Raw genomic sequence first — 17635 nt, forward strand, 5'->3', positions numbered from 1 at the left:
CTAAAAATCAATGTTGTATAGCTTTAACCAAAAAAGATAATTGGCACAAATGGTCACAAGAACCTAAGTGCTGGAAAAAAGTTAAATTGTTGAAATACTATTACTGTGTTATTTATGTGTACTTACCATCAATTTCAGGAAATAGCATACTCTGTTCACCTGCCCACTTTTTTAAAAACGTAGCTTCCCCCACCCCATTTCAGTTGGGCCCCTTCCTGTCTGGTTTTACATGCCAGACTAGGCAGAGATCCAGCATTACAGATCTCCACCAATTTCCAATCAAATTTACACCTGTAATTTGGCAGAAGCAGACTGGAAATCTAAGCCAGTTTCCATTAACTCTTCTATCAACCTTGTAGAAAGAGGGAAAGTATTTCATTCTCCATCCCTTCCCCACTCAAGTGACCTGTATATCCAGATCTTGCTATTTGCACCCACAATTTCCTAACCTGTATCCATTTTGGCACAAAACTATTTAGCCCAACCTACAATGGCACAATATGAAGTTTAACTTCTTTCATAGGCACATCAAACCATTCATTGCTGAAATGTTAAATGGACTCTTGAGGCTACTTTTCTAGAACCAAACCTGCCTGCTTTCAGTCAATTGTATTTTGTTGCCCATTTAGTAGTTCTCTCAAACTAGTTTTCCTTGTATCTGATTTAGCTTCTACTCAAAGTTAATCTTTTAACTGATTTCTTCCTTGAAGCACTGGAAGACAGTACTCAATGTGTGTACTTGACTCATGTGGGTACATTGGCCCAGTAATTCGGGTCCCAACGCGTGAGTACGGACGGGGTACTCACGCGTGGGCCCGATGGAAGTGCTGGTTTTCAGCATGCGTGGAAAACCGGCATTTCCTTTCCTCTGAACCAAGGGGTTCAGAGGTCGAACGCGTGCGCGCTGAAATTCCTTTTTTTTTTAAGCTTTGCCCGTGTGTGAAGGCCTCCGGTTTTTACGCGTGAAAAAAGCAGACGTAAGGACTTAGTTTTAAAAGGTAAGTTGTCTATTAATTAAAGTTAGAATTTTTTTAATTATTTTTTTATTATTTTTAAAGAATTTACAGTAAGTATTTTTAGACCCGATTTCTTAAAATTTTCAAAAATTTGAATAATTGTTTAAAATAGTTTTTTTTACAGTTATTAATAGTTCATTTAATTAGTGGGATTTTAAAAAACTTTTATTTGAAGTTTAAGTGCTGTTTTGGGCACCCGGAGTTTTCATGAGTTTGACAGTTCTTATCATCAAACTCATGAACTTTTGCAACCTCCGATTGGTTGCCCAGTGCTCACGTGATCCCAGCCGGCTCATCGAACTAACTACGCCGCTGGATCATGCAAGCACAGCGCGCCGGGAGCTGAACCGGGCCACTGACAGGAAATCCACGCAGGGCCAGGCTTCAACTGTCGGCGCGCTATGTAAGTGTAGGTCGGGGCCTTGCACCCGCGGGAAGCCCCCCGACACCAATTTCTGGGCTAATGTCTATCTGTACCCACTTGCAGCAACTCCTCTTAACGGCATACCTCAAGATATAAAGACAATTTTACTTAAACCAATTGCCATCACAGCATACCATACACAACAGTAGAAATATTTTTTACTTGTCCATTTTATGTATTTACTATAGCTTATCCTACTTCCATCCAAACCAAAGTACTTACAAGAAACTCTGTTAGACTACACCAAACAGTTTACAGTACAGGTTTACTTTAATCCAGAAATGTTACTGAAGATTAAAATCAAGTGCTACATTTTGTGGAAACAATACATCACATCAGCAGCAATGTTAGACTCAATTTCAGCACGAGGAAGAATAAGGGATTCTGAGCCATTCCATTTACAAGAAAATGTGCTTTTGATATTTATTAAAGAAATTACAATGAGCTCCAGATAAATCACAAAATACTGCACATATGAATATTATGCAAGATTGCTACAGAACTGAGACTTAAAATAGGGCTAAAGGATTAGCAGGACTAGGTGAAATACACAAGCTATTGCAATCCCAGTTATTGTGATTTCAAATAGGAATTTTCAAGTCAATTGGAGAATTAGCTTCCCTCTATTTCTATGAGGAACCCCTTCAACTTAAGTTTTAGACACAAAAACCAAGATTAGTTAATTATATACAAACCTGCCATTTTTGCAAGATGTTAACTCTACAGTTGTAAACTACAAAGCAACAGTTTGAAAACATTAAGTCAGCAAAGCTCAGACACATCCACTTATTAGCATTTATGCATCAAGAGACTGTGCCCTTTCAAGTGTCTGCTTCACATTAATGCATTTTAAACTGTTAGGGATGCTACAATATAATTTGCAATAGAAAAATCACAGAGCTCACATGAAATGTTATTTTCAGGTAATCAAGCACTCTTCATAAAATAAATGGCTTTAAAACAAGAGAAGTGGTCATGAGTTTAAATTGTCCTGCAATCATCTGGAAACATCCACTTTTTGTCCAGTGAGAAAGACCCTATTGACATCTTCAGAATTCTTTATGGATTGATCACAATTATTTTTAAGTTAAAGTTGCAACAGGGGTATGATTTTAATATTGCAACATACCCTCTACAAAGAAGGTGCTAAACACAAGCAGTACAATGGATACATACCCTAATGTAACTTACTGGGCTGTGCTTAGCAAGGTATAGGAATTTTATTAGTGATAGGCCAGTACACTAACCTAACCAAACTTGTAAAAACAACAAAGCATTCACCAATACAGGGGTTCCTGCAAAACCACTGTAGCTGGAAGCCACAGATTCTAACTTCCACATTATAGTTTTGCAATAGTCTCCAGCAGTACCAGTATTACAATGACACCAGTGCTCAATAGTGAATGGAAGAGAGAAGTAAATATTAGTACTGGTCTATCACGGAGGTCAGTACCACTTTCTCACCCAGCACACTTGAAGAATTGGCAGCTTTGTAATGTCTGAACAAAAAAAATCTTCACTCCAATGCTCCCTTGTCCCCAAAACATGAAAAGGAATAAACATCGACAGTTCAGTAGTAAGTAGAAAGTGAAAAGGTTGAAGAATCAAATATTCTTCATCTTTCCCAGGCCTTGTGTAGTAGGTTCAGTGCATCATGTCAGCAGAATTCCAAGTCTAAAAGCAAGCACAAAATAAGTTAGAAAAAAGTGCCATATAAAACCAAACTCTAGCCTTCCACCAGCAAATGTCTATAAAATCTCACTTAATTAACAGTAGTAATTGTTCATTTGATTATTCACTTTGCAAAATTTACATTCACACTGGTAAGTGGACGACAAAATTTTAATTCAACATTGTTGTGCACTAGTCAACAAACAAGCTCAATTCAAAAGCAGAATACTGCGGATGCTGGAAATCTGAAATAAAAACAGAAAATGCTGGAAATACTCAGCAGGTCAGGAAGCATCTGTGGAGAGAAACAAAGTTAACGTTTCAGGTCGACGACCCTTCGTCAGAACTGAGAAAAAGCTGGAGATGGAACAGGTTTTTAAGCAAGTGCAGGGGCAGGGAAAGGGGAGGAAAGAACAAAAGGGAAGGTCTGCAATAGGGTGGAAGGCAGGAGAGATTAAGAGATGGTGCAAGGCAAAAGGAGATGGTAATGGGACAAGAAACAAAAGCTGGCTCTAGATGAAGTGTAAATAGCACTGGCAGAATGAAAGACAGCTGCCATGTGGGAGAGAAAAAATATATAAATGGAAGAAAAAAGAATAGGGGCAGAGGTTATGATCTGAAATTGTTGAACTCTATGTTGAGCCCAGAAGGCTGTAAAGTGCCTAATCGAAAGATGAGGTGCTGTTCCTCAAGCTTACGTTGAGCTTCATTGGAACAGTGTAAGAGGCCGAGGACAGAGATCAGAGTGGGAGTGAAGCAGAGAATTAAAGTGACGGGCGACCGGAAGCTCGGGGTCACCCTTATGGACTGAACGGAGGTGTTCCGCAAAGCATTTGGTCTCCCCAATGTAGAGGAGACCGCTCAATTAAACAAGCTCAATTGTTTGACTTGAATTTAAACATCTAAAAAAATTTCCTTACAATGTGAAATGTAGGCTACAATAACATCCATCCATATATGTGAATCTGGAATTCATTAGCTAGCAAAAGCATTCAATATGGTTACATCAACTACAGCTGTATATGTTGACGGGAGACGAGACAGACCTTCCAGTAAAATATCTGATGTATGACACAAAGCAGTGGCGGAAAAATAGGTTTGATGGAAAGGGTAGTGTATGCATGTGCCAGATTAAAGTACAGGGCCAAACTAACATGTCTATATCCAAGGAAAGTCTGAATTTTAAAAAAGCACAATGACTCAGCATGGACAGAATATCCCAGCACAGTATTGGATTTCTGCCTTCCCAATTTTCAAATCAGCAGTGCCAAATCACAATGTTCTCATTTCCAGAGTGATCAATCAGCCTTAAAGTGGGTACATCTCTTTGCTAAAGTCCATCACATGGAGGGGCTAGATTAAGCAGTTGATGAGTAAGCAGCATTGGACTTCAAATGTCTAGAAGATTCAGGAGGCTGGCATATTACAAAGTGTCCTGTGCAGATCCTTCCACTATACTGAAGGCAGATGTTATTGGGAAGGCATTACCTCAAAGCTGTGTACTAAGCTCATGGTCTACAGAGCATCAGTGATACCCACCCTGCTGTATGCCTCAGAGACATAGATCATGTACAGCAGGCACCTCAAAGCACTGGAGAGGTACCACCAACGCTGCCTCCGCAAGATCCTGCAAATCCATTGGCAGGATAGGCGCACCATCAGTGTTCTTGCTCAGGCCAACATCCCCAGCATCGAAGCTTTGATCACGCTCAATCAGCTCCGATGGACGGGTCACATTGTCCGCATGCCCGATACGAGACTCCCAAAACAACCGCTCTACTCGGAGCTCCGGCACTGCAAGAGAGCCCCAGGTGGGCAGAGGAAACGCTTCAAGGACACCCTCAAAGCCTCCTTGAAAAAGTGTAACATCCCCACCGACACCTGGGAATCCCTGGCCCAAGACCGCACAAAGTGGAGAAGCAGCATCCGGGAAGGCGCCGAACACCGAGTCTCTTCGCCGGGAGCAAGCGGAAGCCAAGCGCAGGCAGCGCACATCAACCCAGGCACCCCACCCACCCCTTCAACCACCGTCTGCCCCACCTGTGACAGAGACTGTAGGTCCCGCATTGGACTCAGTCACCTAAGAACTCATTTTTAATGTGGAAGCAAGTTATCCTCAGTTCTGAGGGACTGCCTAAGGAGAAGAGTAGAAAAAGCTTATTATATCCAGAGTTTGGTTGAATGGTTATCAGAGAAATAAGCACCTTCATCTACAGCAAATTCTATGCAATGGAATACAATATGTGCCCACGATATATTCAGAAGGATGGTGGACACATTCTATGGTAGGTTGTGCTGCTCATCGTGACACTCTCGTAGCTGTTGTCTCTCTAGCAGAGGCCCAATCAATGCCAGTCAGTTGTCCCAGTCCACCTTTGTCTTCCTGCCACATCATTTCACTGCCACCCGTCCTTAAGTTGTCTGCACATTTCCTCCAGCAGTACGCCTCCCACACTTGCATGGTCAACTCTGGCATGCCCCAATGTTTCATTCTTGGCTCCCATCTATTCCTTATCTAGTTGCCACACAGTAACATTATTTGCAAGCTTCTTTATGCATGCTGATGACACCTAGCTTCACCATGAACAATCCGCCTCAACTACACAAGCGTTAAGTGCCGACCCATTGCTGATCCAGTATCAAACAAATGAGCTTTTCCAGCCTCAAGTCATTGTTTGGATATTGTCAAAACTTCACAAGCTGGAAAACCACTCATCCCATCATTCATCTCTCTTCCTGGCTGTTTGCCACTTCAACAGTCGGTTTGATCCCGAGTTGAGCTTCAAACCCCACATCCTATCCATTATGGAGACCTCCCACTCCACCACCCCCCCCCCATTCCCATCAAAACATCACATCTAGCTTGACTTTGCCAATCTCAAAATCCACCCTATACAGACTCATCCTAAACTCCGCTCGCATCCTACCTGCACCTCATCTTGCTTACCATCGCCCCTACCTTAGCATTGATGTCAAAACCCTCACCTACAAATCCCTCCATGACCCTGTGCAAGTGCAACCTCGTTCTGCCCTACATCTCAGCTCACATACCAATAATGGTATGCTATGCATTTTTCCCCTTAGTGGCAAAGCCATCACATCCCAGCACTCAAATTCTTACTTCAACTAGCCCCACCTTCAACTCAAAAAAAAAAAAAAAATCACACCTTGTCATTTCCTCAATGTCCATTACTGTTCCCCAACCCCAATGAAGCACCCAGATATGTCCCCCAACCCCAATGAAGCACCCAGATATGTCCCCCAACCCCAATGAAGCACCCAGATATGTCCCCCAACCCCAATGAAGCACCCAGATATGTTCCCCAACCCCAATGAAGCACCCCGATATGTTCCCCAACCCCAATGAAGCACCCAGATATGTCCCCCAACGAAGCACCCAGATATGTCCCCCAACCCCAATGAAGCACCCCGATATGTCCCCCAACCCCAATGAAGCACCCAGATATGTTCCCCAACCCCAATGAAGCACCCCGATATGTTCCCCAACCCCAATGAAGCACCCAGATATGTCCCCCAACCCCAATGAAGCACCCCGATATGTCCCCCAACCCCAATGAAGCACCCCGATATGTCCCCCAACCCCAATGAAGCACCCCGATATGTTCCCCAACCCCAATGAAGCACCCCGATACGTTTTGCTATGTGAAGCTGCTATATAAGCATTAAAATTGCCTAATGACTAACTAGCATATCCTCAGAGAATTGGTAACTAAAATAAAAAGGTTAGACAGGATTACTAGAGTCAAGCTGGATTCAAGAAGGCATGCCTGATGGCTTCATGAAGGCACGTCTGATGATGCAAAATTGGAACTAAGTCACTCCCAATGGCAGAATCTATAAACAGAAGCAGAAAGTGAAGGGATTTTTTAGTAGCGTGGATTTTTTTAAATAGCTTTGGAGATTCTTGAGCAGTGTGGTGGGCTTCCATGCAGACACACAGCTGACAAAGTGAAAGGGTTACCTAGCTCCATATCTCAGCTCCTTAATCAGCTGGCTTTGTAGAAGCTGAACACAGCCTGAGCCCGAGCCCGATGCTCTGCTTGGCCTTAAGTACCCGATTTTTAAACAATGTCCTAATATGAAAAGCTGTTTCCAGCATTTTTTTTTATTTTTATATAAAAACATTCAAAATTACAATAACGTATTTCCTAGTTTGAATGTTGAGATAATTATAGATTGCTTAATGCAACATCAACCCGTTACTGTCCCTCAACTGGGTTCATCAGCACTTTGAATTGGGAATTCAATTAATTTGAAACTGGAACACAGTTTGAACAGCACTTTTAGTGCTCTGGCTCTATACTGCACCATACAGTAGCGTTGTAAATAGCAGCCCTGTAAAACAAAACACCAAGAGCCTGGCCAGTTACTGCTCAACACCTAGCTGCCTCACCTGGATAGGTGAACAGGCAAGTTTGGCAGCTAGCTATTCAGTGGCAGCTAATTGAACAGCAAGTTAGTTTTAAATTGAACAGTTTAAAATACCTATTTTCTAACCATGAACATTTCTGTCTAAAATTATACTGATGGAGCATTTTAAAAACCTACCACAGACTACATTTGTGCTGCAAAATGTCAACTTCACTATAAAAATTAGTATTTAACTGCTGCAGAATTCTAGGGACCCTGTTTGTAACTGCAAAAATCTGCTATGTGACAGGGTGCAGGTCTTCCAGCAATTGCTTGTACCCAAACTTCTAACCCTGTTGCAGTAAAGAGGCTCTAAGGAGAAGCAAGGTATTTCCTATTGGAGGAGAAAAGAATGGCAAAGATATGCCAAGCCACATTCATTCACAATTCCTAGTGATGTATTGGTTGCATGTCCCAGGGGAAGTCACCTTCCAGCCTCTTAGCTAGGCATGTACAAGGAGATTTTAAATGAAGAAAAAAACACACTTCAAAATTGACAAAAGTGTAGTGTAAAATGACAAGCCAGTTCTTCATTAAAGCTGCAAAACTTAGAATTTAAAAAAAAATCCAGTTTAATTCTGATGCTGAAACTGCATATAGTGTTTTTATATAAATGTAGAAATATTAAGCTGAACCTAAAGCAGAAAAGGACTAACTTCTAACAGCTAGAATGTTTTATAACTCAAATAATTGTGACTGCACAAGTTCTTGAACATGCCCCTCATCTGATCATTCAGCAAAATTAGCAAAGACATAGAAATGACAGCTCAGCCATTCTCTGAAGCCCAAAGGCTGCACACACAAGATTTTTTTTCTCGTTGTGGGTAGTTAGAGAAGTGATGAACTTCGAAAAGTAACTCACCCAAATCCAAGTTGTGCTTTTTTTTATGCCTGTACATCTACCAATTCAGGAGGCAAAGGAGATTTAGGGTGTTTACTCTCAAAATGCTGTTTGAAAGTTTTAGGATCTGGCATCTGTGTCTGAAAGAAAAGAAAATAAGACCATTATATCAGTGTTAAGTAACTAGTACCACAATCATTGCACTGCCTAGTAACTTCAAAAAGAAAACAGAATTACCCAATGGCTCTGAGTAATTGCACTGCACAGTGTGACATCAGACATATAGAGCAGTTCAGATTGAATCCCTAATCTGTGTTGAAATTAACTGGTCTGAGCCAGGGTAGTAGTACAGGTGTAACCATTTTTTTTATCCTGTGTTAGATTCAAACCCAAGATTCAAACCCAAGAATCAGAGTTGAAAGATATAACGCACTATGGCTCATAGATGTGATTTCTCTCAACCTGCATCCCCAATTTTCCATCAAGTCACGTACTGTGATAAGGAACAGTTCCACAGGCGTTGGCCATCATTCACTACCTTGTCCAAGTATCTATTTCCCACGTGCAAGCGTAAACAGTGGCAATTCCTCATGCAAAAGACCACACAGCTGGCAGGCTACTTAACCTCAAGCAGCACCACAGCAGGCCCAGAAATTCCCTCCATTGACATTCATGGTACACTACCAGCTTTAAGGAGAAGAAACATTGACTATTTCACCCCCCCCCCTCAATGAACCCGGATACTGAAATCATTCATAGACCCTTATTGCATCCCTGGTTGTGATCACTTAACTATCAACAGAGGCATAAACCAGAGATCTCCCTGGTCTGTATGGCTCAGCTATTCACCATCTTAATCAGCTGAATTATTAATGAAGCTCTTGATATTACAATTAAGCACTATAGAAATACAAGTTGTCAAATTGGCAACCTGTGAATATAATTAAGTAGTCTGGTGTAAATATTGTAATTAACTCTTTATACTGTTGGAATGAGTCTGGCAAATTTGCCTCAATTTAAAAAACTCAAGACCTGACACAATTAGAACACAGCAGCTCACAGCCGTTGTTCTAAACAGCACGACAGGTACTGCAGTATAATATTCTTCCAAAATACAGGAAACTTTGCGATATCCGGCACCAACGGGACCGAGCTGTTACCGTCCCATCAAAACTGCCGGACAAACCAGCGCTAATGTTAAAACATATGGAGCTTTTGAGCTCCGTATCTAGCAACAAACCCTGTTGCTTAGCAACAGCTTCTAAACAGTCGGCCGTAGCTTGCAAGCATCTCTAGCTAAGCAACAGCTTTAGCTAGACCTTGCAGAGCCTGACTGGTGAAAAAAAACGCAACGAAAAGAAAAAAAACTTACTGAACCGACTCCTGAATTTTGCCGGTGGATCGAGCATTCCGGACAGTTAACCTCCAGATAAACCAAAGTTTCCTGTACCATGTTACAGCAGTATTGAAATTGCTTTGATGGCCCATTCCTTTACCTTGCAGACAGGACATGTGTGCACAAGTGCTGCTTTTGCTGCTGCTTTTTGATCAGATCCTCCCTTTTTCTTTTCAGCTTGCCTCTTGGCATTCTTCTGCTGGGCTTGTTTCTTCTGCTGTCCACGAGCCATGATGAAACTCAGGGAATCTAAAAAAGAAAAACTTCAGTTACTGTACTAGATAATGAGGTAACAAGTCATTGGTACCACAGAAGTAAGCTACCAGAACAACTTTTTAAATAGAACATTCTCAATTTGAGCAGAACCACTTTCAGGCATCCTATGCAAAATTGAAGCAAATCACAGTGCAGTCCCCAGCAGCTGAGAGCCAATTGGGAAAGAGATGAAAAGGGTACGAATCAATCACTCTAGTAAGGAAAAAACTTAAGTGTATTGAATACTGCGGTTCCAGATTATTTACATTAAAAAAAAAGTATTTAGTGCATACAGGGTAGACAATAAAAACGAAAATCAGAATAAATACAAAGAATTAGTAAATTACCTGTGTTATTGCCAACAATCACGAACACTTTTTTAATGTATAGGCACAGAATTTGCTGCCAAACGTAAGAATGCTTGACATAATGTGTAAATCATCCAGCAACTTGGTGAAAATTAGATACTCCGTGAATTGCGAATCGCCACAAGTTGCCGTTAGCCTCAGAGAACAGCAGCTCGCCCTCAACCTCCCTGTGAGTTTCATGAATTTGCGGCAATTGCACATTAATTGCCAATTAAACTCACCACAGAAAGTTAGGGCTGCTACTTAACATAATAAGTACCTTCTGGAGATTTATGATCCTGCAACACCAATCAATCTCTCTAGCCCAGAAAGCGAACAATTTAAACTGCGCAGTCTCATTCCTAGAGGTAATAAATTGTTACTAGAGATTTTTTTAATTTAAGGAAATGTTGGTATGACACTTAAATCACCAACAGAAGAGCATGACCAATTATAACAGGACTTGTGGACAGAAAAAAGCATACTATGCAAGATTTTTAACATGTATGGGAAAGCCTCAGGATATGCAAGGAAATCAGAACAAAAAAGGCTTTATACGGGCATATTAGTAGAGAAAGAGGATAGTCAAAATAGGGTAACTAGAGATGAAGCTTATAGCGGAGAGCGACAGAACGGCAGAAATGTTAACTTTGCCTGTTTGTACAGGAGATGAATATTGGCATTGTAGATGCGCCCCCAGAGGTGGGTGTAGAACTTACCAAGAGAAATGGTGCTGAAAAAAACTACTCAAACTTTATGACTGACAAATCACAGGGTTCTGATGGTTGACAGCCAAAGATCCCAAGAACACTACGGGGAAAAAACAGTGGAGACCAACTATAGAATTTTGGAAAAGTCTATGCAGACGAAAATTGTGGCAGAGGGTTGGCAAATGTGAATCATCTTCAAAAAAGAGGGGCATAAACCAGGAAATTATAAACCAACTATTGTTGGTAAACTACTGGAATCTAGAATACAAGTTGAAATTACTCAGAATTAATTAGGAGCAGTCAGCGTGGATCTCTGGAAGGCAGCTTATGAATGACCAAACATAAAATTATTTGAACAAAAGGAAAAGCATGTGAGATTTACATGGATTTTCAGAAAACATGGTAAGGTCTCATTTAAGAGACTTATGGCAAAGATAATGGCATATCGAATTAAGGGGAACATATCAATATGGATAGATAGCAAGTAACAGAAGTTTCTCAAACTGGATGTTTTGGGATAGCTGTTACTATTAAGAATTGAGGGAACGATATTAATTTGATGATGAACTTGGTAAATTGTGACAAGGACTGTGAAACATAGGAACAGGAGGAGGAGGAGGCCATTTACCCCCTCGAGCTTGTTCTGCTATTCAGTGAGATCATGGCTGATCTGTGACTTAACTCCAGATACCCACCTTTGCCTGCCCCCCCCCCACCCCCATCCCTTAATGCCTTTGGTTAACAAAAACCTATCAATCTCAGGTTTAAAATTAACTGACCTTGCATCAACTACCGTTTGCGGAAGAAAGTTCCAAACTTCTTGCCCTTTGTGTGTTTCCTAACTTCACTCCTAAAATGCCTGGCTCTAGTTTTTATGGATGTGTCCCCTAGTCCTAGACTGCCTAAACCAGCAGAAATAGTTTCTCTCTATCTACCCTATCAGTTCCCATTAATATCTTCAAAACTGATCAAATCACCCCTTAATCTTCTAAATTCCAGGTAATAGTCACGTAATCTCACCTCGTAATTTAATCTTTGGAGTCCACCCAGGTATCATTCTAGTAAATCTACGCTGCTCTCCCTCCAAAGCCAAGCTCTTACGATCTGTTTTGTTACCTTTTTGTATCTCTCCCATTTGCCAGAATCTGGGCTTTTGTATGCTTTTTCTTTCAGTTTTGTGTTGTCCCTTATCTCTTTAGTAGTCCATGGCTTTTTCTTTTGGCAACTAGAGCTTTTGCCCCTTAGGGGTATAAACTGGTTCGGCATTATATTAAATTCTTTTTTGATCCCACTGATCATCTGTAATTTTACCCAGTAACAGATTTGCCCAGTTTACTGTGGGCAGTCTCTGTCTCATCCCATTGAAGTCAGTCATACCTAAATCTAGAATCCTGGTAGCTGTTTCGGGTTTCTCCCGTTCAAACATTGAACTCCATCATATTATGGTCGCTATTAGATAAATGTTCATGCACTGTTAGGATATTAACTAAATCTATCTCATTACTCATTATTAAATCTAATATGGCCTGCCTCCTTGTTGGTTCCAAGACATATTGTTTGGTAAACTGCCCTGAACACACAAAGAATGCGCTACCTTTCTGACATGAGCTCATCTGCTTATCCCAATCTATATGGAAGTTAAAATCCCCCATTAAAACCACTGCCTTTCCTACATGCTTGTCTAATCTCTGCATTTATACATTCTGCCACATCATAACTGCTACCAGGGGGCCTATACACAACTCCCACTACAGTCTTAAACCCTATTTCATAAAGTCGCCACTATCTGCTTACCTCATTATATCCTCTCTTATCATTGAAGTAATTTCATCCTTAATCACTAAGGTTACTCCTCCCCCCTCTACCAGTTTTCCTAACATTCCTGTAGACCTTATAACTTGAAACACTTCAGGAGGAGAGGCAGGTTGGACAGATAGGGGGGTGCGCAATGTGAAGTAATACACTCTGGAAGAATAGGGGAAGGAAGTAATCCTAAATAGTGAGATTTTAAAGAGTAGAGGAGCAGAGTGACCTTGATATGCAGATACATAGGTTATTATAAGATGGTAGTACAAGTAGGCAAGGCCAAAGGCAAACAGTATCCTTGGTTTTGTGTCTAGAAGCAGTGTACACAAGCAAGAACATAACGACAAACATTAAAACACAGCTGGAGTAATGCATACGGTTTTCTGCACTTCATTTATAAGAATATAATAAAAGCAATGGAAAAGGTGCAGTGTGGTTTCACTAGGATGTGACCAGGGTGAGTGGTTGTCTTATGAAGAGGTATGAGAAGTTATGACTTTTTCGGGCCAGAGAAGGTTGACGGGTGACTTGATAGAGGTAGTCAAGATTATTCAGAGCAGTAATTGAATACTTTCACTGATTACTGGACAGTACCATGGACACATATTTAAGATAATCACATAAAAATTGTGGTGGTGGGTGTAAGAAAAATTATTTGTACCAAGGGTGGTTAGAAAGTGGATTTCTCTGCCACAAGCCATTGTTGCAAAGTCCATAAATTCTATTACAAGAGAATTAGATAGTTGCTTGAAAAACAAGGTTATTAAAGGGTATTCAGTGTAAGCAGAATAGTAGGATTAGACTAGGTGGCTCATGCAGACAAAAACAGCAGACATGATAGGCCTAATGACCGGTTTCCATCATGTAACATGCTATGAATTTAACCCACAACACAAGTCTTATTTTGTATACCCGCTCAGATCAAAAAAAGGCACAACACTGCTGCAAATACATGGCCAGGAAATGGAGGGATTTCTGTTTTGCAATTACCTGCTAGCTGTAGTATGAGGCAAGTGTATCACGATTATCCAAGACAAATAAGCACAATTTTCCTTCATCTTACCACCCCCTAAAAGTGTAAAGCAAACTTGTTCCCTACAAAAATATAACAAGTGTAAAGGAATAGCATATAAAGTACAAATTTGGAGACAGGGGAGCTTTACATATGCTTTACAAGTACCAGACTTGGCTCAGTTGTTGGACTTGCACATCTGAATCAGAAGGTCGTGGGTTCAAGTCTCACTCAGGAGATGAGCACAACATCTAGAATGACACTTCAGTGCAGTACTGAGGGAGTGCTGCACTACTCAAGGTGCCGTCTTTCAGATGAGACATCTCAGCTGGGCAGAAAAGATCCCACAGCACTTTTTGAAGAGCAGGGGCGTTCTCCCAGTGTCCTGGTCAACATTTATCCCTCAATCATCACCCAACAGATGACCATTCATTTAATTGCCATTTGTGGGAGCTTACTGTTTGCAAATTGGCTACCACATTTCTTGCATTACAACAGTGACTACACTTCAAGAGTACTTCATTGGTTAAAAAGCACTTTGGGATGTCCCACGGTCATGAAATGCGAGTCTCATTTTTTCTTTTAGCCATATTTTTCTCCAGTTTCCTTGAGAAATATGTATCGTCATCATTCTCAAGACCTGGTAATATAGATTGTTGAATGCAACATCAATCAACTGGGTTCATCAGCACTTTGAACAGGCAATTCAGCTAATTTGAAACGAATACAGTTTGAACAATGATTGTGTTACAGCTGTACAGAGCTCTGATTAGACCTCCTCTGGAGTACTGCAGTCAGGTCTGAGCACTACCTCAGCACTAAAGGGGTTAAATTATGAGGACAGGTTGCACAGATTAGGCTTGTATTCAAGATTAAGGGGTAATCTAATTTTAGATGTTTAAAATGACCAAAGGACTGGATAGGGTAGATAGAGAAACAATTTCCTCTGGTGTGGTAGAGTCCAGAACAAGGGAGCATAACCTAAAAATTAGAGTTAGGCCATTCAGGGGATGATGTCAGAAAGCACTTATTCACACAAAGGGTAGTGGAAATCTGGAACTTTCACTCCCAAAAAGCTGTGTGGTGGTGGGGGGGGGGCAATTGAAAATTTCAAGACACAAATTAATACGATTTCTGTTAGACAAAGGTATTAAGCGTTACAGAACCAAGGTGGGTTGATGGAGTTGAGATACAGATCAGCCATGATCTAACAAGCTCGAGGGGCTGAACGGCCTCCTCCTGTTCCAATGTCCATGAAGTCTTTTCCGTCCATTGCAAATGTACAGAGGCAAAAAATAGCAGAACTCTATTTGCTGGAAGAAATTCAACTCAAGTCACTTCACGAGGAAGCGTCATATAACGGAGTTATCGATATTTATTCGAATCTAGGATATTTTTATTACTTTCTTATCGTGGACGAGAAAACACACCCATCAAACCAAAAAAAAAACACGACAAAGCTCATCTCAATTCCTCGCCTTATGGCAGCAAATACACCAACAACATCCGAGAGTGCCACTGCTTGGCCAGCAGCTTCTGTCACCGCTCCCACAGCCAACATCCCCCCGGGGTGAAAGCGGCAACTCAACCACAATGGGGGGGCGAATGACCTCAATCCAAGTAGAACCCTCCCAAGGACCGAATGCCCCCTCACCCACCCCGGCCCCGAGGCGCGGCGTGGGGCCTGCCGCAGGGCCACCCCACCCCGGCCCAGCCCAGACCCGGCCCCGAGGCGCGGCGTGGGACCTGCCGCAGGGCCACCCCACCCCGGCCCGGCCCCGAGGCGCGGCGTGGGGCCTGCCGCAGGGCTCCAGCTGACCGTCTCCTGACGAGACGCTGCGCAACCTCCGCCCGTCCTCAATGGCGAGCGCTCCCGCTCGGCTCCCAACAAACGTCTCCCAGCTACAACAGAGCGAGCGAGCGGAGCATTTTATTCCCAAACCACCGAGAACAGCACCAGACACATTCATTCATTTACTTACTTATTTGTTTGTTTGTTTGTTTATGACCGGCTGGCCCGGGTCACCGCTTAGACTGAGGATCCGATCAGAATTCGCAGCCGCGGCGCCAACCCACTAACTGGCGGTGGCGGCGTGCTGTGTCAACGGAAATGACGTAAGTGCGTACGAGCAACGTCAAAAAAGAGGGCGGGGACGGGGACATCATGTGGTTTCTGGGCCCTGCAAGGAAAACAAACATTGGAAAGATACATTTGCTTCATCACCCCGGACAATAGTAGTTTTGATTTAATTTGTTAAGTTTCCTTTAATTTTTTTAAAGTTACAGTTGTGAGCCCCATGAAACTTGGTGAGCTGGGTGCACTTGACCCCAGATAGCCTGAGCTGTGGGTGCTGAGAGGAATCTCTCTCTAAGCTGTGAGTTTGGTGTGAGAGGAAGAGGTGGAAAGATACATTGATTTGTAGTCAAATGTAGTCAAATGTTAGCCTTTGTGGGATTCTCCGCCCCCTCAGAAAATTGCTGAGTGAGATTTAAGATTACAAAAAAATGAAACAGACTGCAAATCTGTTTAAACAAATGGAGCTGCATTTATTTTTAGCTATGACCTGTATTGAAATAGGCTTGGTTTTTAAACCAATCGAAATGCCACTCCATTGACATCCAACAGATCTTGGTCATTATTCTGCTTGCATTGCCACTTTGACAGTATTTCTCCTGACACGCCATCATTAACAATAAAAGCAACTTGCATTTAGATAGCAACTTTAACTTAGAAAACATCTCAAGCACTATACAAAGTTGGAGCAAACATGCATTAAAATGGATAACAGGAAAGAATGCTTAGCCGTTGGGAGAGTTGACAGAGATGGCCAAAAGACAGTTGCAAAGATGTATTTTAAGAACGTGTTTAAACAGGGGACTTATCCCCGGTGTCCTGGCCAATATTTATCCCTCAACCAACATCACTAAAACAGATTATCTGGTCATTATCACATTGCTGTTTGTGGGAGCTTGCTGTGTGTAAATTGGCTGCCGTGTTTCCCACATTACAACAGTGACTCCACTTCAAAAGTACTTAATTGATTGTGACGTCCGGTGGTCATGGAAGGCGCTATATAAATGCAAGTCTTTCTTAAAGGAGAGAGAAGTAGAGCAGGGAGAGGGTTCAGGGAGGGAGTTCTGAAGAAAGGGGTTGAGATGGCTAATAAAGCTGTGCCGACAATGGTGTTGCAACCACAGTGCACTGATGGTGGACTGGTGGATATTGAGCCCAGTGGCAGGATTAAGTTCTATCTAGGATGGTGTTGAGATTATTGAGTTGGTTGCTGCTGCACCCATGCAGGTGAGCAGTAAGTATTCCATCACACTCCTGATTTGTGCCTCATAGATCGTGGAAAAATTTTGAAGTATCAGAACACAAGCCACATGCCTCAGAATACCCAGCTTCTGCCTTGTTCTTGTAGCATTGATATGGCTGATGGAGTGAAGCTTCTAGCCAAGGGTGATTTCCAAATTGTTAATGGCAGAGGACCCAGCAGTGGTGGTCAGGGAAGTGATTGAGCTTTTTTGTTGTTGAAATGGTCATTGTCTAACACTTATGTGGTGCAAATGTTATCTGCCATTTGTCAACCCAAGCCTGGATATTGTCCACATCCTGCTGTAGGCTGGCATTATCTGTTTCAAAATCAGATTAATTGCGAATGGAACTGAACACTGGACAGTGAGCAACACCAGTCCTGACCCTATGACAGAGGGAAGGTCATTGAT

The 17635-nt window shown here is 42.0% G+C and overlaps 1 protein-coding gene across 1 annotated transcript; it reads right to left on the reverse strand.

The window, feature by feature from the left end:
• Positions 1–1691: 1691 nt before the first annotated feature.
• On the reverse strand, positions 1692–16019 carry LOC147103242 (transcriptional regulator ZNF706). The gene is made up of 4 exons (XM_085962683.1): positions 15892–16019; positions 9880–10028; positions 8405–8523; positions 1692–3114 (listed from the first exon to the last, which is right to left on the reverse strand). Exons 2-3 carry the CDS (start codon positions 10009–10011, stop codon positions 8428–8430), a joined length of 228 nt encoding a protein of 75 aa, XP_085818809.1. The 5' UTR covers positions 10012–10028; positions 15892–16019; the 3' UTR covers positions 1692–3114; positions 8405–8427.
• Positions 16020–17635: the final 1616 nt, after the last annotated feature.

This window comes from Somniosus microcephalus, chromosome 20 (genome assembly GCF_052327205.1).
Source record: "Somniosus microcephalus isolate GS21.2 chromosome 20, FLI_Smic_1.0, whole genome shotgun sequence".
Lineage (NCBI taxonomy): Eukaryota > Metazoa > Chordata > Chondrichthyes > Squaliformes > Somniosidae > Somniosus > Somniosus microcephalus.